Source organism: Loxodonta africana, chromosome 1 (assembly GCF_030014295.1).
Source record: "Loxodonta africana isolate mLoxAfr1 chromosome 1, mLoxAfr1.hap2, whole genome shotgun sequence".
Taxonomy (NCBI): Eukaryota; Metazoa; Chordata; class Mammalia; order Proboscidea; family Elephantidae; genus Loxodonta; species Loxodonta africana.
In genome coordinates, this window is record NC_087342.1 from 18,285,636 (window position 1) to 18,310,456 (window position 24,821).

General features: G+C 38.5%; 2 protein-coding genes across 2 annotated transcripts in view; both read left to right on the forward strand.

Moving 5' to 3' along the window:
• Positions 1-8,216, forward strand: part of PIGX (phosphatidylinositol glycan anchor biosynthesis class X) — a 64,357-nt gene extending 56,141 nt beyond the window's left edge. The window contains exons 5-6 of the mRNA XM_023551668.2: positions 3,030-3,130; positions 5,452-8,216. Of these exons, the coding sequence (XP_023407436.2) occupies positions 3,030-3,130; positions 5,452-5,595 (245 nt within the window). The 3' untranslated portion in view covers positions 5,596-8,216. The remainder of the gene's footprint in view (positions 1-3,029; positions 3,131-5,451) is intronic.
• A 689-nt stretch (positions 8,217-8,905) lies between these two features.
• The window catches only part of PAK2 (p21 (RAC1) activated kinase 2), an 84,833-nt gene continuing 68,917 nt past the window's right edge, over positions 8,906-24,821 (forward strand). Inside the window, exon 1 of the mRNA XM_003412939.4 lies at positions 8,906-9,106. The gene's annotated coding sequence lies outside the window, so the exon portion shown is untranslated. The remainder of the gene's footprint in view (positions 9,107-24,821) is intronic.

Consider the following 24,821-nt stretch of genomic DNA (forward strand, 5'->3'; position numbering starts at 1 on the left):
TTATTTCCAGGAAATTGGCAGCTGGGTCCCTGGGTGTGATCGGATTCAAATCTGATTCCTTTGACCCGACTCTAGGGTGGTGCTATGTTCTTTTATCAGGAGGCCCTGTAATGCCTGGTTGTGTCTCTTTTTGTGATGTTAGTAGCCTTTGATTTTCGTTACCTAGATCCATTCATAAATAAATGCATTTATTTATAGATCCATTCATGCAGAGGGGGTTGCCAAATAGTGATAGTTTAATTCTATTTTTTTGTTACGTTTCCCACGTCTACTATGTGGCACTAATATCGTAGGAGAAAGACAGCATAGATGGTTGATTCTTTCCCTTTATTTACTAGCTTTTAAGATAATGAATTAGTTTTCTGTCATCCTCAGAAGGTGACTAATCAGTTTTAAAATATTGATGAATTTTAATATATTTCAAGGAGCCCTGGTGGCGCAGTGGTTAAGTGTTCATTAGTTATTGAAAGGTCAGTGGTTCAAACCCCCCAGTGGCTGCAGAGAAAAGACCTGGCGATCTGCTCCTATAAAGATTATGCCTAGAAAATTCTATGAGGCAGTTCTGCTGTGTCCTATAGGGTCACTATGGGTCGGAATCGACCTGACAGCATATAACAGCAGAACAGCGTATTTGAGTTTCAATCAGTTGCATTTCTTATCATTATTAAAGCCCAAAGCATCCTGTTTTTGGACAGTGAAAGCCCCTTTAGGTTGGCTTCTGAGTCCTTTTAATGTGACCCTAGTAGATTTTGATAGTTTACAAGCTATCTAGTGTAACAAGATGTTCTAGGCCCATTTTGTGCATTTCTTGCCCCTGACCTGAAATCAGCCATTTCTCCACGAAAACCTGGTTTCTTCTAGTGAAGTATAATATGGACGGTAAGGATGCTAATTACTCCTGGGTTGGTCATTTTTTCCAGGTCTTTTCAGAGGACAGGTGCATACACATTCACACACATACGTATACTCATACGCATACTAATACTACCATCATCAATGATTACTAGAAACTTTTTTTTGCATATTCTATCTCCTTTCTTCATCCATTTTTTAAGTTTTACCGTATCTGCATTTTCAGAGAATATAATTATTATGTTTTATATCCTTGGCTCACATTTTCTTTCTTTGAGTATCTTTACCACGTTGCTCCAATTTCATTTGGCCTGAAGCGGAGGTTGGTAAACTATAGCCCCAGGACTAAATCTGGTCGCCTGCCTATTTCTGTAAATATAGTTTTATTGGAACACGGCCACACCTCTTTGATTACACATGGCTGCCTTTGCCGTGGTAGAGTAGTTGCAACAGAGATTGTATGACCACAAAGCCTAAAATGTTTTCTACCTGGCCCTTTAAGAAAAAGGTTGCCGACCCCTGACCTAAATTGTTAAGATGTTGAATTTTTTTCCTTTATAAGTCGTATGTTCTTTTTGTCTAAGTGTTCTTTCATGTCTTATATCATTTTCTAAAAGTCTATTAGCCTGTTTTGAAATAGTTTTAATTTTAGTCTGTTTTATGGGCATCTCTTTCTGGTGTGCTTTTTGTTACCTGAAGGAACGTTACTCTGCTCCGTAGTCCATTCTTCGCTTTTGTATGAACCTTCTCTTCCTTTCAGTTTCATTATCCCTACTTTCCTCAACTTCAAATTCACGCTCATCACTTTCTCTTCAGTGTGAGCCTTTGTCCTGAAAGGGAGTCTTGATAGCTTGGTTTTGAGAGTTCATAGGGTCCAGCCCTCTAGACCATACTGGACTCCTTATACTCACCTGTTTTTAAAGTGGTAAAAAAAAAAAAAGTGGTAAAAGCCCCTGCAATTCACCTGCTTTTCTCAGTTTGAACACCCTGCGCTTTCCAGTGGCTTAGTGGTTAAGAGCTATGGCTGCTGACGAAAAGGTTGGCAGTTCAAATCCACCAGGCACTCCTTGGAAACCCTATGGGACACCTCTCAGTCCTATAGGGTTGCTGTGAGTTGGAACTGACTCAGTGGCAATGGGTGCTTTCCAGTAATATCTGTTGGGTATTTGGGGTTCTCTTGTTCTCAGGTCCTTTACTTGCCCCTTTGTTTCTTCTGTTTCTTCCTGCACAGATCCTGGGTTGAAAGACTTTTGGCTTTTGGTATTTTGTCTCCACTTGCATGTATTTTCTGATTTGAGGAAATCCTTTTTCATCTAGTTTTGTTCTAAATGTTGTCCATGAATTTTTGGTTTTGTTCTCTGATTGTTCTCTTTTTATGTGGAGATTTGAATAAATGAAAAAACTGTACTTTCGCCATCTTCAGTTTTCCCAGAATCAAGCCTTTTTTCTTTAATTTAAGAGGCTTTTTTAAGATTTTGGCTCTTCGCGGGTCTAAATTTGGGCTGACAGAATGTTTACAAAAGTCAGTAGCACTTTTACTAAGGACTGGCAGATAGAAAGTTTTCAATCCTATGTCTACCACCATACATTTCATTATAAGAAAGTAAAAAAGTGTTCAACTCTGTTAGCTTTCTTCATCCAATCTAGTTTTCCGTCTCTACTGATGGTACCTTTTACTTACCCTAGATAAAATTTGAAGATAAGCAAGCATGTGGGATTCTGTTACTGTTTGGTTTTTTCATCTGAGTGTTTTTTATATAGGTTTTTTATGTTTACTGTGTGAAATCTATCGGGCTGTACAATTCTACTTCTCGGCAGCCTTCATAATTCTGCAGTTTCTTAGGCATTCACATAGTAACTCATTGCTGTCAAGTTAATTCCAACTCATGAGGACCCTGTAGAACAGAGTAGAACTGCCCTACAGGGTTTCTAAGGAACAGCTGGTGGATATGAACTGCTGGCTTTTTGGTTAGCAGCTGAGCTCTTAAGCACTCAGCCTGCTAAAATGAAACAGCATTTGAGAAGTGGGTTCAACTCGTACATGTGTGTGCTCTGTTAAAACGTTAGAATACCCATATACTAACATGAAAGACTTAGGTTAGGTTCAATACAAGTCTAACCTCTCTGGTCCAAATACAGGTTTTCTGACATCTTGTTCTACTACTTTTTTTCCCCAGAGTTTCCAATTTTGAAATGTTGGGCTCAGTCAGAAGTGGGAGCTCCTTGTACTTTGAAGAATAAAGATACCTGCCAGTGGAATAATATGAAATATAAATCAGTAAGCTAATGTTTTTTTGTTACTTTTGATTATGCTGCCTCCTTTAAAATTCCATAATGTTTTGGCTACATTTAAGGGATTAGTAAGCATTTTATATTATGCCATGGAAAGCTAGCAGTGGTTTTGTTTGCTTTTGATGTTGTTCCTTTGCTACCGATGGCTGCAGTGGTTCTTCACTTGAGTAGAATCATAAAAAAAAAAAAACAGTGGTTCTTCACTTGAGTAGAATCATAGAATCGTTTAATTTTGGGGCTGGAGACTCAGGGTTAGTCTCATGCCTCATTAAACCAGAGCTTAGGCATAGTTGATAAGCTTTTTAAAGGTGCGGAATGGCAAAGAAAAACAGTGACATGTCCATCTGGTTTTCCTTTCTAAACAAAATTTTATTTTTTTATGGAACTTTTTATTATTTTTTGAACAACAAAACAAATTCGTTAACTTTGGTATTTTACATAGAGCAAGTGCAAGAAGGAAAATAAAACCCTAAGTGGTGTTTTAACTGTGATAAAGATTCTAGATAGTTACATTGCTGTTCTGTATGTAAGTCTAGACTGCTGCAGGTCATTTTTGTAGCTTCGGCCACCCCAATGTGTTTTTAGTCATTAAGTTAGGGGTGATTTTAAATGCGCTGTTAACAGTGGCCCTTTCTTAGGAGCCTACTGTTTTCTTCTTATCCTCTTTAGTTAACATAGTCTACTTCTTTCCCCTTTTCAGAGTGGTAAGTCTTTAAACAATTCATTTCTCCCCCACCCCCCTTTTCTTATCCCTTTCTTCCTCTTTTATGAACTGCCTTTTAACGCATGCTTGCGCATCACCGTTTCTTGCTGTTCCTAATTCTCTCTAAGGCCTGCTTTCTTTGGTTGAATGGCACAAGCTATGTCATCACTTTTACAACTGACTTTTTTTTACAAGGAATCAAATGAGTTTGCAACAAAAATAAACTTAGAATTTACCTAAAACCAGCAGACACCATAAACGTCAATCAGATAAACTTAAAACAGTTTTGTCCAAACGTACTATTGTGAATATTTGGATACTTCTACGTCTCTCTACCAGCTAGCTGCGAAAAGAGCTACTTACACTGAAGGCTTCCTACAAAGTGCTATTGCCCTTTTGTACTGGAGAGTTTCCTTTGAACGGACAGTTGGGAAGATGGACAACTGTGTTAACACCTTATGCACTTAGAGTGAATTGCCGTTGTCATATGGTGCCTGGTTTTTTTCAGACTCTGAAATGGATCTGGAGAATTGCACTTAATATTTTTATGTGAATGGAGAGTATGGTTAATATTTACTTATGATTCATTGATTAAAAAATATTGGTAATATGCATCGCTACAAAATAAGTAATTATACTCTTAAAACATTTTGAATTCAGTTCTGTTTAAAACTATGGAACTTGAAATAAGGGGTCGTAATTAAGCATTTTCACTTTTTTTTTTTAACTTGATGTTATATTTCTTGATTATATATGTTTTATATGCCAGAAAAATAGGTGACCGTTACTAAGGTTGTGACTTACACTGAGGTTTGTTTAAGTTGCCTTTTGTTGAAGGATAATTTACAGATAGGGTTTTGTTGCAGATTGGGTTGGTAACTTTTTTTTATGTGAAATTATAATCCAAGTACTTATCTAGTTAGAAACTAAAAATAAAAGTATTCCCAAGTTACCTAAATTTTAATGTTTTTTTAAAAACCTATTTTAGAACCATAATCTTTCCCAAGCTTTCTAACTAAGCCCTTCAAAAAGAAATGAAGTTAAGCAGAGAACTCTTGAGTTGCTAGTCAGTACTACAACTAATTTATTGTTGTGGTAACAGCTTAGGGCACAATCAGCTTGTGCAATTTGTCAGTAACAAACTTTTTAAAGCTATTTGTGGGGAGAGACAGAGAAACAGAGGAGTGAATGGATACTTCAGTTTTATTCTTGTTTTAATGTTTTTCCTTTAGGACTTCAACTTAGAATTTTTCATTCTAATGTGAGTTATAGTAAAAGGAAGTAAATGTTTATAGTCATTTAAAAAAATTTTTTTAAAGAACACACTTGATTGTATGTAAAAAGTAGAAAAAGTCAGAACTAATGAGAATTTAAGAATTATTGTGGGAATTGAGCCTAATTCTGTAACATTGAATGAAATGTTGGATCCAGAAGAGCCATTCAGATAATAATGCTACGTTTAGTGTAACACATTGACTGAAAGATATTTCACATAAAAAAGAAAGGAAATGATCAAGTTAAAAATCAGAGAAATTGTGGTCTCAGCTCAGGATGTGCGTTTTAAATGGTGTCCATTTAATTTCTCTATCCCTCTCTCTCCATAGGTAAATAAGAATGTGACACTACGGGTTCCAGTGGGCCTGACCGTACATACCTCTTTAGTGTGTTCTGTGACTCTGCTTGTTACAATCCTGTGTTCTACGTCGATCCTTGTGGCTGTTTTCAAATATGGTCATTTCTCCCTATAAGTTTTTGAAGCTGAACACTTTCCATAAACCTAAAAAAGACCTATTCATTTGTGACTAGAAGTGTTTTTCTAAAATTATGTGATTACTTTTTTAAAAATGTATTTAATAGAATTATGACTGCAATTATGTTTACTAGAGGAAACTTAATTGTTCTCAGCTGATTCCAAAATTTAGCGTTCTGTTGTGTAGATTCTTGATAATCCTCAAACATCAAGTGCCAATAGAGGAAACTTAATTTTGTTAAATTAACATCTATTTTATGAGAATATCTTCATTTTGGACAAATGAGACAGATCATTCTCTTTTTGTGAGACGGAACCTTCAATTTAAGATAAAAATTGAGAAAACCATTATAAATAAGAAAAAAATAATTTGGATGAATCAGAAGCTTACTTGAACTTTAATTTCCTGAGAATATTAAGGCATTTATCCAGAGTTTCAAAGAAAACTATTTAAATAGGTCCGCTAAGTAATTATTAATATCATAATTGACTTTAAGATGATTACAGCATCTCCATTCTCCTTTCACATTTTGTAGTTTTTTTTTTTTTTGATGTATGAATTGTCAAAGGACTTGATGAAACTAAGTACTAAGGTTTAATATATATGTGTCAGGAAGACAACTGAGGTTGTCATTTTAGAGGGTATATTTTATTAAGTTTTACATTTACAAAAAAATGGAATCTACAAGTGATTTAAAAAAAAAACAAAGGGTCTTGATTTACTGTTACAGTAGGGGAAAAAAAAAAGAGTAAGTGCCATAGGTTAATTAAGAAATAAAATTTTAGGGCAAGCACATTCCAGGATAGAAGTCAGTAAACCAGGTATATTGGCACTGTTTATGTAGAGTAATGTATAATACATTTATATATGCTATGACTGCTTAACGTCCTAAAACATTCTAGTGTTTTTATGGAAATAAATCTCTTTATAATTTGACATGTACGGCTTGACTAGTCAGAGCAATTCTTCTTGAAGTTGTGTTTGACACAGTACTGAAAAAGGCAATCCAATGCCATGTCATTGTTGTTAGGTGCCATTGAGTCAGTTCTGACTCATAGCAACCCTGTGTACAACAGAACGAAACACTGCCCTGTCCTGCACCGTCCTCACAATGGTTATGCTTGAGCCCATTGTTGCAGCCACTGTGTCAAGCCATCTCCTTGAGGGCCTTCCTCGTTTTTGTTGACCCTCTAGTTTACCAACCCTGATGTCCTTCTCCAGGGATTGGTCCCTCCTGAGAACATGTCCAGAGTCCATGACAGGAAGTCTCTCCATCCTTGCTTCTAAGGAGCATTTTGGCTGTACTTCTTCCAAGACAGATTTGTTCGTTCTTCTGGCAGTCCATGGTGTATTCAATATTTTTCACCCACACACTAATTCAAAGGAGTCAATTCTTCTTCGGTCTTCCTTATTTAGTGTCCAGTGCTGTAAAGCAGAAATATTAAGAGATCTTTAAAATGATTAACCCAGTCTGTTTACATAGACTGAAAGAATTTTGTATATTGAAAGAAGAAAGTGTTCCCTCTTTTACAAGCATTTCTTCTTCTATGGGATTAATAAGGTGGCATTGAAATGGAATTATATGTAAGTGAAATTCAGTAACATCAACAGACAACATTTTGGAATATGGTTAAACAGATGAGGGAACATGGTACTGTTTAACCTCTTTTAATAGTGTGTATATATAACTTTTTTCTTTTGCACATCAAACCAAATTTTACTGATATTTAAACAAGCTTTCAAGTTAATATTTGGGATTTTGTCTTGGAACATAGTTCAGTCATTTACTCATTTATACAGGTATTCAGAAGTGTAATAAAAAATACAAGTGTGAATGAAGAAAACTTTGATCTGACTCTTCTTGCCTGAAAAATGGTTACAGATGTCTTTGCTTTTGATACAGTAAAACATTTCTGGTTTGACCTCTTTATTCATGATTATATTATCTTCTTTGGATACTTAAAAAATGAATAAGCACTTTATTTTTAAATCAGTTTTGCAACCTTAGTTATGCCTTGGAAAGGATGTTCTATTTTACCCAGCATTTTTGTGTGTTTTATGATGGGAAGAGTTTTTAGGTTATCTAATAGTCTGCTCTATCATTCCTTGATTCTTTTTTCTCCTGTACCCTCCATGTCAATTGAGAATTTTTGCTTTACTAAGATAAGCACAATCTGGGTACCTCTCTCCATTTCCACTGCTATCTGCCTAGTGCAAGTCGTAATTATTGCCTCCCTAGTTCATTTCCCTTCTATTCTTGAATCTCTGTACTCCATTTAACAGTCTAGTGATCTTGAAGTGTAAACAAGATAACTTCACTTCTCTGCTCAAACCCTTTAATTAGCTTCTTAGAATAGTCTGTGCTCCTTACCGTGGCATTTAAGGTCCTTCGTGACCTGAATCTCATCTACTCTAGTGTTTTCTCATACTACTGTATCCTTCTTGCACTAAGCTCCAGCTACACAGACCTTCTTAACCTAAGGCTGCAAGCCTTTTTCTTCTCCCCTCTGGCTGCAGTGCCTTCCCTTGGGTCCTTCTCACAGCTGTCTCTTTCTCATCTTTCCGTTCTCGGCTTAAATGTCATCTCTTTAAAGAGGCCTTCTCTGGCCACCCTATCCAAAACAATCTCCCCTAAATTTTTTCTCATACCAGATACCACTCTTTCAATTATTGTGTTTTCATATTTGTGAGCTCAGAAAGGCAAGGGCTTTGTTTATCTTGTTCAGCCTTGTATTCATGGTGCTTAACAGTGTCTAGTACAGGTTAGACATTCAAATATTTGTAGACTCAGTGAATACATTGGTGAACTCCTCTGTGGATAAAACACAGGAATTTGTCTCAACTTGCAAACAGGTGAGATGTAATTTAGCAGCAAAATACGCTAGAGGTTTGTAGGTAAAGGAGCAAAATGAACAATGAATTCCCAGAAGCAAATGTTCTGGAGCAGATTCATATAAGAGCAATCATCTGTCAACATCTTTGGAGCCTATACTGAATTAAATGAAGCCAGACGGACGTCCTTCTTAATACAAAGAATGGAAAAAAAAAAAAAAAAAAAGCCCACTATTGAACTACAATTCCCAGCAGCCCTCGCGCCACCCCGCCTGTTAGGAGGCGGTGCTCGTCTCCGCCCCGGGCGCGCCAGGCCAGGGGGCGGGGGCGAGGGGCGGGTGGGGCGGTGCTCTGGGCCCGCCTCTGCCCGCTCCCCGCCGTCGCCCTCCCCCAGGGTTGTGGCCACGCGCAGCGGCGGCGGTTGTTCCGCTTCCCCTCCGGCCCCGGCCGTCGCCATTGCCGAAGGCTCCCTGCCCTCCCTTCCCCAGCGCCCGCGGGGCTCGGGCTGCCGCTCGGCCTAGCGGTAGCGGCGGCTGCGCTCCAGCCCGGCTCTCCTTCCCGCCCCGCTTCCCCTTCCCTCCCCTCCCCACGCCGCACGCTTCCCGGGGCGGCTCCGGAGCCCGCCGGGAGCTCGGACGGAGGCGCCTGGCCGGGGCGGGACCCTTCCTCGCCTGGGGTGAGTGTGGCGGCAGGCCGGCCCGCCGGCCCGGGGGGCGGGCAGCCGCTCTCCTTCCTCCCCCTCGCTCCGCGGCCTAGCGGGTGGGAGCGGCCCTGGGACAGCCGACCTGCGGCGCGCGGGGCCGGGGAGCCGCCACCTGCCTGCCTGGGACCGCGGCTCCCGGGGCGGTGGCTCATTGTCTGCTCCCTGGGGCTGTCTGCTCCGCCGGCTTCGCCCGCGGTGGGAAGCCCGCCGGGCTGCGCTGGCCTCGGTCTCCCCGGACCCGGCCCTGCCCGGAGCGGCGTCGCGCCGCGGGCTCTGCCCTCTCTCGGTCTAACCTTCCGTCCGTTCCAGCCGCCTCCCTTTCTCGGCTGGCTAATGCTGGACCGGACCTCTCGGCTGTTAGTCCTCGATTTCCCCTCTCTTCCTGCTTCTCAGCCCCTCCGTGCTCGCTGTCTGTCCGCCCAGCTTCGTTGCTTAGGATACTCTCTCGAGACCCTAACTTTTTTCTCACCTCCAATCTGTAACCTCTTCCATATCCCGCAAAAGTAGAAACCTATAGTTTCCCGGGGAGTTGAGGGCTTCCCCTCAAGAACAGAACTCTTGGATCTTTTCATGTTTCTTGTTTGATCTTCAGCCAGGAAGTGAATATTTGCGTCTTTAGGTAACTTGGGTTAAGGTAACTTGACTTTTTCACCATGTTTGGCAAAACGTTGCCCCAGATTCCTCGGTGGCCTCGACCTTTTGGCTAATTTAAAGATCCTCGAAAAGCTGAAGTGTAAAAAGTTATTGCGGTTGTCGGTCGTGTGTGTTCGTTTTGATGGGGCTACTCCCGGGGCCGTGTGAGCGTGATTTGTTTCCTCCTTGATAAACAGTGCCAGCTCCCATTGATATCATTGTAGCAATTCAACTTTCCAGTGGATCGCTTTTGTTTTGTTTTGTTCTGTTTTCTTCTTTAACCTCTGTAAAAAGACAGTCAAAATGGTTAGGCCTAAAATTAGACAGCGACGAGCTGTGTTTTGGATCAAGGTTGTGGACGTCACGTTTTTTTCCCCTGCTGTGTTTGACTCTTCCGCTCCTGTTAAGTAGGCAGGATATTGAAATGTACAAGAATTTGCTCCGGGGATTGTCCGGAGAATAACCTTAAATAAAGTCAGATTGGGATGAACACAGTGCACAGTAATTTTTAAAGCAGGTTGAAACTTGTCAGTTTTGCCAGAAGCTCTGTGGCACTTGTAACACACACAAGCTCGTTCGTATCTCATTACAGGGTCGCGATGAGTCGGAAGAGATTGACTGGAAGGCAAGGGGTATATACTTGTATATATATATATGTTTATATATATCTATATATGTGTGTAATTTAACGGAAAGCCTTGTTCATGTTCTATAGAGGGTATTGATTTAAAGCAACTCTTTCATCCTTGGCTTTAAAATCTTTCCCATCTATTAATTAGCCAATAACACTGATTTACATTATGAAAACTGAACTTCAAAATGGTTTTGACCTGTAATATATATATAGTCTGAAACTCTTTTTCAGATTTGGCTGAAAGGGGTTGACCTAAAGTCAGTGTATTTTCTGTTTTCCCTGAGGAGTCCTTTGTTATTTTTCCTTCCAGCAGAGTCTGAAAAAATGGCTTAGTACTGAATTTCCATACTGTCATCATTTGGTGGTATCATGAGTCCTTAACTTAGTGAGAGGCCCTGTTGGAATAAGGGGTTAGGGTGTAGAAATGTTGGAGTGTGAAACGTGTGGCCTGTTCATGTCTTCTCTGGCAGTTCTTTCTATAAGCAGATATTATTTATTAAGGTGTTCCACTTCCACTAGGCCTTGATTCCTGGTTTAACATTATGCAGAGAGTTGTTCTTTAGGACTTTGTGATATTTAATACGAACCTTGCAAACCCGAATTCATAAAGTGATAGTAAATGAGTGAATAGTGATTCTATGGCTCTCTGATCTTATGATAGGCAGGTTTCCAGGTAGGTGTGGTCGACAGTGTTTTATATTTCCTTCCAATTATACTTTTTTAAAAAGAGAACTTGTTCAGGTAGCTAAGGGTAAAATTTCAATGAAACATTTTAAAAAAGGAGAGCTTGTTCAAGAAGCTGTAGATAAAATAAGTAGATACTATGAAATTCTTCCTATCTTTAATCTAGGACTCCCTGGGTGGTGCAAATGATTCATATACTCGGCTACTAATCAAAAGGTTGGAAGTTCAAGTCCACCCAGAGGTGCCTCAGAAGAAGGGCCTGGTGATCTAATTCTAAAAAACCGATCACTGAAAACCCTGCGGAGCACAGTTCTGCTCTGACACACACTGGGGCACCATGAGTTGGAATCCACTTGACAGCAACTGTTTTTCATCTTTAATCAGTTGATACTGATTATTCTAATAATACTCTTAAGTTCAAATATAATGTTTCTTTCCACATTCTTCATTTATAATTTTAGATTAAAACTTGAAACTGTGCCCTGTTCAAAGCTGTAAGACTTCAGGGTTCTGATCAATTTGTTCTCAAAAGCCCGAACGTTAGCCCTTAGTTAGAGGGCTGATTCCAAGTTAAGCAGAGGGAAGGTGTTAAGTTACTTAAAAATAGCACATCTAAGTCCTTCCTTTTTTATCCCTCTCCTACCTTGACAGAAGCTGAAAGGGAAGGAAAATATAGTCTCTCCCTCCCATCCCTGCACCATGATAATAGTTGTTTTTTTTCTGTGGTCAGAATTGAGTCTCCTTCCTTCTTCACACCTTCAGGATAACCAACCTGGTTAAGAGTAGTCAGTGTGAGCATTCATTCAGGATTACATTAGTGCATTAGTACTTACCATGTGTATCGAGTATAGCATAGTGGTTAGGAGCTGGAGACCTGGGTTTGAATCCTGGCTCTTTTACTGGCCTTAGGCAAGATACACGTTCTTTTCAAGATCTGATTTTCTCATCTATAAAATGGAAATAATAATAATATAATAATAATTTCATAGGGTTTTCTAGATCAAGTGAGATAATGCGGGTAAACAGCTTAGCAACTGCAGTGCTTAAGTGCTTAATAAATGTCCATATTCACTGTAAAATACATTATACTTTTAATTGCTTCTACAGCAACCAAACTTAGATTTAAAACTGCTTTCTGAAAGAGGTTTGAATCATAGAATCAAGTTTCTGAGTCCATAACTGTTAAATTTTTTCGAGAATAACAAGTTTGTCAAATATAAAATGCATACATATTTCTCATAGAAAATTTGAGTAGTGAAAAGTATTAAGAAATAGGGCAAAAATCACTCTAGTCTCAGCCCTCAGAAAAGACCATAACAGATTTAGAATTTTTTTTTTTAATTACAAAAGCAGAGCATGCTCTTTATAAAAGGTTCAAGTAAGTTGATTCCGTAGAGCAAACAATGAAAATTACTGTTCCCTTACTTTCTAGTCCGACGTCTTAGAGGTACCCACTATTAAAAGTTTTGTTTTATTTATGCAAAGAAACAAGCACTTATTGTGTGTGTAGCTTTTTCTTTGATTTTTTAGAATAAAAAATCTGATAATTAAATATTGTGTTCCAAATCAATACATACAAATTGCACCTCCTCTTTTTAACAGTCATAAGATACTCTGTTATATGGCTGTACTTTAACTATTCATGTTCATTGTGTTTTTCCAATTTCAACAATTAAAACTAGAGCCTTAACCCCCATGACTGTGGCCCCTGGAATCCTGCTAACTCAGAACTGAAGCTACTTCCGAGGCCTACTTTACAGTCAAAGATTAGACGGGCCTATGAAACAAACTGTAACACACGTGAAGAACGTGCTTCTTACTGCAGTCAAGTATAGGAGACTGAATGGGCAACTTCTGCCCATAGGCAAGACAAGAAGTCAGTAAGGGACAGGAAAACTGAATGAATGGGCACAGAAAATGACATGAGGAACCCAGGAGGGAAACGGAATGGGGGAGACTTCTGACACTGGGGGTCGCAAGCACCGTCAAAAAACAATTTGGTGGGTATATAAATTTTTTAATGAGAAACTAATTTGCACTGTAAATTTTCACCTAAAGCACAGTAAAATTAAAAAAGAAAGCTGTACATTTGAAGGGGGGAGGGGGAAAAAACTAGAGCTTTAATGAACTTCCTTGTATGTATATCTTTGTTCACATGGGTGTGTATAGTATTTCCATAAAAGAGATTTAATTTTAAATCTTGATGCCTTTTAAATTTTGATGGTAAATTGCCTTCCTGAAAGGCTAATACAGCCTTCACTTCCAATCTACGATGATGAGAGTATCTGTTTCCACTTAGCCTCAACATTAGTGAGATGCGTTCTTATTGAATTGCGGAAACTCTTTACATGTAATAGATTTTAATCCTTTGCCTTCTTTTTAAGGTTTTCCCCATTCTACCTCTACGAAAACATTCTTCTGTATTTTCTCTTGGTACTTTTAATAATTGTTGTTTAATCTTAATTCTTGTAGAATTTTTTGTGCATGATAGGGTAAGAGACTTTTAAAAATATCAAATGGTTTTGCTACTGAAATACAGGTATAAAAACATTTTAGAAGTACAAAAGTGGCGTGAAAATTAGTGGGATCATAGAAATTGGGAGAAGAAATAATGTAGTGTGTTTATTGTAAGCATCACATCTGAAAAGAGAGAAATACTCTCATTAACTCCTACCTGTTGTCATCTAATTCATCCTCAGCCTTCAACACACAGCTTTTGAGCATAGTTTTCTTTGGGAGTCTTTTCTGATCACTATGATTTGGATACTCTTCTCGGTTCTCTTAACATGTTTCTAGTGTGCTGAAAACATGGGTTATTCACCTGGAAAATGAGAGTTATTTCTCAGTTTCTGTCAGTTGAAACTAATCAAAGAGGAAGGCGTAAGGAAGAACCCAATAATGTTGGTTAAAAATGGCACGCACATGCACACATGCATATACTGGCACTTTTAACCCATGTTGCTGAGTTTTTCCTTTTATCTTTCTAATCAAACTGTTACATTGATATTTAGCTATTTTTTCATCTAAATGTTTAATAGGTTTTCAAAAAATTAAAAGCTTTATTTCAGTTTTGAGTTTATTTCATAAGAACAAAGTGCATTTTAAGGCATATTTTCAGCTTCTTAGAAATTAATCTTTAATTTTGAGATTATTTAGTATTTTATAGGCTTCTGAATGAGACAGAATTGGTGTATAATAAACACCTGAGCAACAAGACAGAGGCAAAGCATTTAGACAAAATTTCAGGTGCTCTAAAGAGCAAATTATTTAAAAATAAGTTACATTGGTAAATGTAATGTGGAAATATTTGTCAGATGTTTGATAAAGTATCTCCATTGTAAATTCTTCCCAGATTTTTCCATCCTCCTGATTACATATTTGAAAAAATGAAGTTTTTAAAAAAAAAAATACCCTTTATACCATTACCCATCGTTAAACTACTATTGATATTTTGGTATGCTTCCTTCCAGTATTTTTCCTTCTTTATGCACATACGTAGTTTCCTTTTATAAAATTAGAATCATATTCTGTATAGATTGTTATCTTGCTTTTTTACTTAACATTAAATCTTGAACATTTCCCTGAGTTCTTTGTAAATTCCTTTTAAAAATCACCCAGCATTCCATTGTAGGGTTGTGCCTAGTTTGCTATCACTGGGTGTGTAACTTATTTCCAGTTTTTTATATAAAAATGCTATAGTGAATGTCTTTCTGCATAAGTCATTCTGTTTATTCCTGATTATTATCTAAGGATGGATTCCTAAATGTGAAATTACTGAATCAAAGATATAGACATTTAAAAGCCTTAAATTGCTTCTCAGAAAAGCTTGATGTGTACATCACTAGTAGTGTGAACCCAATTCCACTCCTATCATCAGAACACCCTCATTCTTAAAGCAAATTTGCTTATTAGCTTGGCAAAAATAAAATTTAGCTTGCATTTCTTTTTTTTTTTTTAACTTTTGTGAATTTGATTTATTTCCATAATTTCTCAGAAGATACAAATAAGTAACTATATTCTTGTGTTTGCTGTTTTTATTCTCTTATGCTACTGGAGTTGAATAAAAGTTTATTTGCTGTTGTTTTCTGAGTTTGTTGTCTTCTCTGAAAATAACAGTTATTTTTGTCTCTTTTCCAATAACCAAAAATCTTGTGCTTTTTAGGTCTTTATTACATTGGCCAGAAAATCCGAGTTATGGTTAAATAAGAGAGGTGGTAATTGTCTTGGAACACTTCGTAAAAACAAGGATGAGGGCAGTTGTTGGTTTTAGACAGCCTTTATTATTTAATTAGAAATGCTTTTGTTCCTGCTTTACAAAAACTGACAATGGCTTCTGAATTTTATCAAATGTTTTTGTAATACTTATTTAGGTGATGATACGGTATTTCTTCTTTTAACTGTTGAGAAGGGCATATAAGAGTAAATTTGCTAATACCCGAAGGTACCCTAAGGCATATATTATGAGGAACCCAAACTCCATTTATATTGGTCAAAAACCAAACCCGTTGCTGCAGAGTCAATTCTGATTCTTAGCGATCCTGTAGGACAGAGTAGAACTGCCCTATAGGTTTTCCAAGGAGTGGCTGGTGGATTTGAGCTGCCAGCCTTTTGGTTAGCAGCCAAGCTCTTAACCACTGCACCACCAGGGCTCCCTGTATTAGTCAAATGTACAGAATTTACTGAAAGGATAGAAGAAAATCTCATAGAAATTTAGTAATAGTAAACAGGCTATATGGTAAGTCCTGTAGTTTTTAGTCTATTCAAGTGTCGTTGTTCGTGAATCAGTTTTGGTAATGTATATTTTCCCAGATCGTATATATTTGTTTAGATTTTCAATTTTACTATTATATAATTATATATAGTATTTCCTTATAGTTCTATGGTATTCCATTTCTTATTTTTTTTTTCTTGATTAGATTTGCCAGCTGTTTGTCTACTTAGTGAGTTTTTAATTACCAGCTTTGAGATTCACTTAATCTACTGATTTTCTGTTTTCTAATTTACTGGGTTTTTTTACTTTTAACTTTACTTCATTCGCTTTCTTATAGTTTTTCTAACTTGATGAATTCTTAGTTCAGTTTTCTTCAAGTAATAAAAGGATTTGAGGTTCTTAATTTGCCTCTGAGTATAGCTTTGGTTGCACTCTAATGTATGTGAATGATGTTCTCAGATTAATTACTTTCCAAATAGTAGTTCTACTTTTGGTTCCCTATTTGACTCAAGAGGTGTTTAGGAAACTTCTGTTTGCTTCTCTATTTTCTTGCATTGTTGTCAGAGACTATAATACTTTAAATTTATTGAGGTTTTCCTGTGACTTAAAGCGTAATCCAGTTTGGTAAATGTTCTGCTGTGAAAACTTAAAAAGAACATTTTCTGTTTGCAGGGTACGGAGTTTTATATATACCTGCTCATTAGACCTTAATTGTTCAAATTATCTGTTGTTATTAATTTTTTAATTATTTAAATCTGTAAAAGATGAGGCAGCATTTGTTTCTGGAAAGCTTGTTCTCACATCAGGACCTTTTACATTTTTGTTTTCTCTGCCTGAATACTACCCTTTATGTCACTGTTTTAAATAAGCTTTCCTGATCACGTGTTTAAAATAACTTCAGCCCTGGTGGCACAGTAGTTAAGCATTTGGCTGCAAACCTAAAGGTTGGCAGTTTGAATCCAGCTGCTCCTTAGAAACCCTATGGGGCAGTTCAGCTCTGTCCTGAAGGGTCACTGTGAGCTGGAATCTACTTGATGGCAGCAGGTGTGGGTTTTTTTTTTTTTTTTTTTTTTTTAGCACCCCGCTGTTATCTGACTTCCTGCCCTTCTGTGTGTTTATGTTCCTTTATAGCATTTCAATCTGTAGTTATATAGTTTTTCATCTGTTTTTTTTTCTTTATTTGGTACTGATCTGAATGAATGAGTAGGTGTCAGTTTCTTTTATTTCTGATGATTTTTATCATATGTTTTGATGCAATATTATTTGTGCATGTGCAAGTTCTATACTGCTAAAGATCTTCCTTGTGGATTATACCTCGTCAGTAAAAGTATCCCATATTTAATATTTTTTTAATCTTGTATTTTATTTGAATTGATATTCCAGTCCATTCTTTATTCAATAAATCATGATCCAACTTTTAATCTTTCTGTGCCATTTCGTTTTAGTTGTTTCTCTTTTAATTTGAATGTAATTTATTTTTGTTTTAATCCAAAATGAATGCTTAAAACATTTCCATCTATCGTCATAGTGAGTACTTTTGGCTCTGTTCCCATCATTTTATTTAATGGTATCTGTTTTTTAATGATTCATTGCTGCTGCTTTAGTTTTCTCCTTTTAAATTATATTTGGTTGTTTGCCTTTATCTTCCGATATTTGGGATGCTGTAAGTCTATGAGTTTATAGCTTAAGTGAATTCAAGTCTAAATCTAACTTGAAAACAAATTTAAAAGTTTGATTTGTCAGCCTAAAAAAGAAAATTATATTTCGATTCCCCCTGTGTATCTGAAGAGGAGCCCTGTTGATGCAGTGGCTAAAGAGCTATAGCTGCTGACCGAAAGGTTGGCAGTTGGAATCCACCAGCCACTCCTTGGAAATGGCGTAGTTCTACTGTGTCCTGTAGGGTCACTCTGAGTCGCCGTTGACTCAACTGCAATGGGTTATATCTGAAGAGGGGGTTGGGAGAGCATTAGTGGTTAGATGGTGGAATGCTCGCCTTCCAATTGGGAATCCAGCCAGTGTACTTGAGATGCAGCCACCACTCGTCTGTCAGTGGAGGCTCGCACGCTGCTATGACGCTGGACAAGTTTCAACAGAGCTTCTAGTCTAAGGTGGACTAGGAAGAAAGGCCTTGCAAACTACTTCTGGAAATCAGCCAGTGAAAACCTTATAGACCACAGTGATTTGATCTGCAATTGATGATGGAGATGACACAGGACCGACAGCATTTTTTCCATGATCTTTGGTATCTTATTCTAGGGCTTGGGGCTCCAGAATATAAATATATATATTTTCTTACATTTCATGTTTTTAACTCTATATCTTCTCTCCAGACTTTTATTTTGATAATTAAGTTCAGTTTTAACACAAATTATCCAAACTTAATTTACATAGATACTCATTGCCAGTTTTCTTAATCTTACATTTTAAATCAATCAGCTAGGTTACATTTTCAGCTAATTTTTTTAGTAGGAGACCTGGAGGGCATGTTTTTTGAATCCTTAAATATCTTAACATCTTAGGCTTTCTGTTAATTATCTTCGTATGTGAACAACACCTTGGCTGGTTATAAATATGAAACGATTATTAAATGGCTAACGTCCTCAGAAATTCTATAGATGTTGTTCTGTGTTGTGTTACACTGTCGTAACCTTACTCCCCACCCCCCCACACAGTTTTTCCTATGCCTGGATGGTGGTAGGGTTTTCCTTTTCGTTCAGATATGTTGACAAATTGTGTCTTATACATTGTTATGGATTGAATTGTATCCCCCAGAAATACATTTTGTAAAAAAAAAAAAAAAAAAATTTTTTTTTTTTTTAAACCTGTATGCCTGTGGTTATAATCCATTTGGGAATGAGTTTTCTGTTTGTTAATGAGGCAGGATTAATACAGGGTGTGCCTTGAATTAATCTCTTACAAGAGATAAAAAGAGCAGATTAGGCAAGAAGACATGGGGAATACATGCCAACCACGTGAAGATCATCAAGGAACCAAGGAATAAGGACCAGAGCAGAGAGAGAAAGCTTTCCCCTAGAGCCAACACTCTGAATTCAGACTTCTAGCCTCCTAAACTGTGAGAAAATAAATTTCTGTTTGTTAAAGCCACCTACTTGTGGTATTTCTGTTCTAGGTATCCACTAGTTAACTAAGATGGACGTATTCAATAATGTTGTCTGAAGTATTACCTCCTTAAAATTTGCATACTCTATTCTTTTTTTTCATTTTCAGGAATGTTTTTGTGGTTATTACTTTTGCACCAGTTGTCGTTTTCTTCCTTGTAGTTTGTAGATTGGCTTGCTGTTTCTGTCCTCCGTGTAAGCTTCTCAAATGCTTTTCCTTTTCATCATTCATTTGATTTTCCTTTATCACCTCCAGTGTTGGTGTTATTTCAGCTATTATGATTTTAATTTCTTGGCCTCCATTAAATTTTGCCCAGCTCCCTTTTCTTCTTACTTGCATTTCATCTCAGCCTTTTCTGTCTGTATATTCCTGTTTCAGAGCTTTCCAAGCACTGTTTAGATTCGTTCTGTGTCCAGCAGTAATTCGCTTTCAAAGTCAGGCACTGCTTTTATGTGAAGGATAATCGTCCCTCTTCCCTGTGCTACAGGGCTGTGCTGTTATATATTACCAGACATGCATTTGTCAGAAACCTTTTGTGGATTGTTCTTGCTTCTGCAGTTGACTGAAGTTCTGGTTGTGATTTGTTCTCAGGTGTGTTGCTGAAGAATAAATACACAGCTCCTAGCCTGATTTCCAGTGATCAGTAGACATCCATCTAGTATGGTAGTTCTGGGAGAATGATAGGATCTTTTTTTTTTTTTTAATTGTGCTTTAAGTGAAAGTCTACAAATAAGTCAGTATCTGATACAAACATTCATATATACCCTGCTATATACTCCCAGCAGCTTTCCCCAGAATGAGACAGCACACTCCTTTTCACTCTTCTATTTTCATGTCCATTCGTCCAGCTTCTGACCCCCTCTGCCCTCTGATCTCTCATCCAGACAGGAGTTGCCCACATACTCTCACGTGTCTACTTGATCCAAGAAGCTCACTCCTCACTCCATTTTCTGTCCCATAGTCTAGTACAGTCCCTGTCTGAAAAGTTGGCTTTGGGAATGGTTCCTGTCTTGGGCTAACAAGGTCTGGGGACCTTCTAGTCTCAGTCAGACCATTAAGTCTGGTCTTTTTACAAGAATTTGAGGTCTGCCTTCCATTATTTTCCTGCTCCCTCAGGGGCTCTCTGTTGTGTTCCCTTTCAGGGCAGTCATTGGTTGTAGCTGGGCACCATCTAGTTCTTCTGGTCTCAGGCTGATGTAGTCTTTGGTTTATGTGGCCCTTTCTGTCTCCCAGGCTCATAACCGCCTTGTATCTTTGGTGTTCTTCGTTCTCCTTTGCTCCAGGTGGGTTGAGACCAATTGATGCATTCTAGATGGCTATGTGCTAGCGTTTAAGACCCCAGAGGCCACTCTGGGAGAACAACAGGATCTTACTTGAGCCTGTTTCTGCCTCTTTAGCTCTCTAAACTGACACTGTAGGTGAACACCTCTAGTGTCTCTCATGCTGCTGTTAGGCCTCTTCCTGCTTATAGGCTTGTACCCACGACACTTGACTTGTATGACTACACCTCCCAGGAAGTCTTGTGCCAATCCAGGTTTTTCTGCCCTCATACAGCTCTACCGGAACCTTGCATACACAGAGGCACGTAGACACTTCCTTGCTTGGTAGTCTCCCACATGTATATAGAAAGATCAGAGGAGAAGATAAGAAACTCTGGCTGCCACAGAACCACCTCTGTCTGCATACAAGGTGTTGGTGATATACTAGTCAACAAATTACTCACTGGGTCCATGTTTGTGGAGTTTATAATCTGGTTAAGGAAGATACTTGTTGCCATCGAGTCAATTTCAACTCATAGTGACAGTACAGGACAGAGTAGAACTGCCCCCTAGCATTTCCAAAGATGTCTGGTGGGTTCAAACTGCCAGCCTTTTGGTTAGCAGCTGTATCTTTTAACCACTACGCCACCAGCATTTCTGGTCAAGGAAGATAGATGTTAAAAAAGCAAATCTAATGTGGTAAATGTTAAGAAAGAAGGAACTAGTCAGTGTGGATTGGGGGTTAGAGGTCAGAGAAGATTTCCTTAGGGAGTTTTAACATTTAGATCAATTCTTGAAGTAGGTGTTTGCCAAGTAGAGATGATGGACACAAAAAGTGAGGTGACCAACTCACCCAGTTTGTCCAGGACTTTCCTGATGGTGCAGTGGTTGAGAACTTGGCTGCTAACCAAAAGTTGGTAGTTAGAATCTACCAGCTGCTCCATGGAAACCCTATAGGGGAGTTCTACGCTGTCCTATAGGGTTGCTATGAATCGGATGGCAATGGGTTTGTTTGTTTTTTAGGTTCTTGGTTTTAGCATTGAAAGTCCTGTGTCCAAGGAACCCCGTCAGTTCTGGGCAAATGGGATGGCCAGTCTCCTACCAGAAAGCCTTCCAGGAAGGTCATGAGTGAAGGCCTGGGGCATGTAGAGGGAGAGACTGAAAAGAGATGACTCTGGAAAGTTAGACACCTGATCATGCATGCAATATTGGGCTTTGTCTTAAGAGCCATTGGAAGGTTTTAACTGGAGAATGAAGTGATATGTTTAATATTTTTAAAAGTTGCTCCCTGCAATGTGAAAAATAAACTGGGAGGAACCAAGAATGAATGTGGGATAATAAGTAACAATGATTAAGTCATTAAAAAAAAAAAATTTTTTTTTTTTTTCAATAGGCTGAGTTAATTTAGAACTTTTGAGGAAGCTGTTTTGGGAGGCATACGTAGTTTTGGGAATTCAGGTATCATGAATAGAGGCATGAAAGCCTGAAGCATGATTTTTAGCATGGTTTTCCTCCAAGAAATTTTATTTATTAAAAATTGAAAACCCAAACATTTTCATCCCCACATTTTTCTGTCATTGGATAGAAATTTTATTAGAACAAACAGTGCGGACAGCATTTTTTTAAAAGTTGATTGTCAACCTTTATTTCAGATACAGCAGCACAGAGTATAGGCGACATGGCTATGAAGTAGTCATGCAAGTGAGTCTTTTCCTGAACACAGCAAAAATTATGACTTTAAATGGTTTTGTCACCTTCATTGAAAGGCTGTGTGATTATTCCAATGATGCTTCCATTCTTCAAATCATTTTTAGAACCCTTCTCTTGGAATTGTTCTAGGAATGTTAGCATATTCTTTAGAGTATTTTCTACACAAAACACACATTGAGTAGTACTGCTATATGAAAAGTAGTGTGGTTTTTTTTTTTTTTTCCACGTTTCAATTCAGGGCAGTATCTTGACGCTATGGTTTCCAATCCTAATTTGCTGTTAAAGTAATGCCATCAAGGATCAGGCTTGAGGCTTGCTGAAGATGAGCACTCCATACAGATATTACATAAGCTTCTTGGTGTTGTTGTTAGATACAGCCTAGTCGGCTCTGACTCACAGTGACCCCACTGCTTGGTTGTGCACCATGCTCACAGTGGTTGTTATACTTAAGCCCATTGTTGTAGCCACTGTGTCAGTCCATCTCGTAGAGGGTCTTCCTGGTTTCCGCCAACCCTGTATGTCCTCCAGGGACTGATCCCTCCTGACAACATGTCCAAAGTATGTAAGATGCAGTCTCACTGTTCTTGCTTCTAAGGAGCATTCTGGTTGTACTTCATTCAAGACAGATTTGTTTGGTCTTTTGGCAGTCTTTGTCAACACCACAATTCAAGGGCATCAATTCTTCGGTCTTCCTTGTTCATTGTCCAGCTTTCGCATGCATATGAGGCAATTGAACATACCATGGCTTGGGTCAGGCACACCTTAGTCTCCAAGGTGACACCTTTGCTTTTCAGTGCTTTCAAGAGGTCCTTTGCAGCAGATTTGCCCAATGCAATGTGTCTTTTGGTTTCTTGACTGCCGCTTCCGTGGGTGTTGATTGTGGATCCAAGTAAAATGAAATCCTTGACAGCTTCAGTCTTTTCTCTGTTTATCGTGATGTTGCTTATTCGTCCAGTTGTGAGGATTTTTTTTAATGCTGAGGTATAATCCATACTGAAGGCTGTGGTCTTTGATCTTCATCAGTAAGTGCTTCAAGTCCTCTTCACTTTCAGCAAGCATGGTTGTGTCATCTGCATATCACGATTGTTAATGACTCTTCTTCCAATCCTGATGCCCAGTTCTTCATATAGTCCAGCTTCTCGGATTATTTGCTCAGCATACAGATCGAACAGGATAGCGAAAGAATACAACCCTCACACACACCTTTCCTGACTTCAAACCAAGCAGTAGCCCCTTGTTCTGTCCGAACAACTGCCTCTTGATTTATATACAGATTCCTCATGAACACAATTAAGTGTTCTGGAATTCCCATTCTTCACAATGTTATCCATAGTCACACAGTTGAATGCCTTTACATAGTCAATAAAACACAGGTAAACATCTTTCTGGTATTCTCTGCTTTCAGCCAGGATCCATCTGACATCAGCAATAATATCCCTGGTTCCACGTCCTCTTCTGAATCTGGCCTGAATTTCTGGCAGTTCCCTGTCAATAGCTATTGCCGTTTTTGAATGATCTTCAGCAAAATTTTACTTGCATGTGATATTAATGATATTGTGATATTAATAATAATTTCCACATTCTGTTGGATCGTCTTTATTGGGAATAGGAATAAATATGGATCTCTTCCAGTCGATTGGCTAGGTAGCTGTCTTCCAAATTTCTTGGTATAGAAGGGTGAGCACTTCCAGCACTGCATCTGTTTGTTGAAACATCTCAGTTGATAGTCTGTCAGTTCCTGGAGCCTTGTTTTTCACCAGTGCCTTCAATGCAGTTTGGACTTCTTCCTTTAGTACCTTCTGTTCATGATCATATGCCACCTCTTTAAATGGTTGAACGTTGGCCAATTCTTTTTGGTATAATGACTCTGTGTATTGCTTCTATCTTCTTTTGATGCTTCCTACGTTGTTTAATATTTTTGCCTTAGAATCCTTCACTGTTGCAACTTGAGGCTTGAATTTTTTCTTCAGTTCTTTTTCTTTCAGCTTGAGAGATGCTGAGCGTGTTCTTCCCTTTTGGTTTTCTGTCTCAAGCTAGTTACATTTTATTGGGATAAGCTGGATAGTACAGTTTCAGCAAAAGTTATCAAAAATATCAAAGCAAGTTGGGCTGGGAACCAGTGAGGGTGGTCTTCTGACCTCTCCCAGATTGCTTATAGGCGATGCCCTTAGTGTTGGTGCTGGTATTGTGCCTGGTTGGCGTGGGACTAGTTCCTGTCAGGTTTGTCAGAGTGGAGACTTACCAAAAATGCCTCTGAAAACTTCTAACCATGTCACCCTGAAACTCCAACATAATTATCTTATTTGTTTGCAAAAACTGCCATGTCACCTGACTCTAATATCCTTGTTCTGGGCTTAATTTCCTACCTCATTGTTCACATTTATACAGTAATAAATAGGCATCATTCATGTTCAACCCCATTATGACCCTGTAGCCTAGACAGTCTGTGAGCATGAGCAGGTCATTATCTCTGTTATTACAAGGTCTAGGAGGTCTAAGCATGGCAGGCTGGTAAGAAGCTGTCTTAGTCATTTAGTGTTGCTATAACAGAAATACCACAAGTGGATGGCTTTAACAAAGAGAAATTTATTCTCTCACAGTCTAGTAGGCTGCAAATCCAAATTCAGGGTGCCGGCTCCCGGGGAAGGATTTCTCTGTCAGCTCTGTAGGAAGGTCCATGTCATCAGTCTTTCCCTGGTCGAGGAACTTCTCAGGCACAGGGACAGTGGGTCCATAGGACATGCTCTGCTGCTTTCTTGGTGGTACGAGGTCCCCACACTCTGCTTGCTTCCCTTTTTATCTCTGCTAAGATAAAAGGTGATACAGGCCACACCCCAGGGAAACTCGTTTACATTGGGTCAGGGATGTGACCTTAGTAAGGGTATTACAATTCCACCCTAATCCTCTTTAAGGTAAAATTACAATTGCAAAATAGAG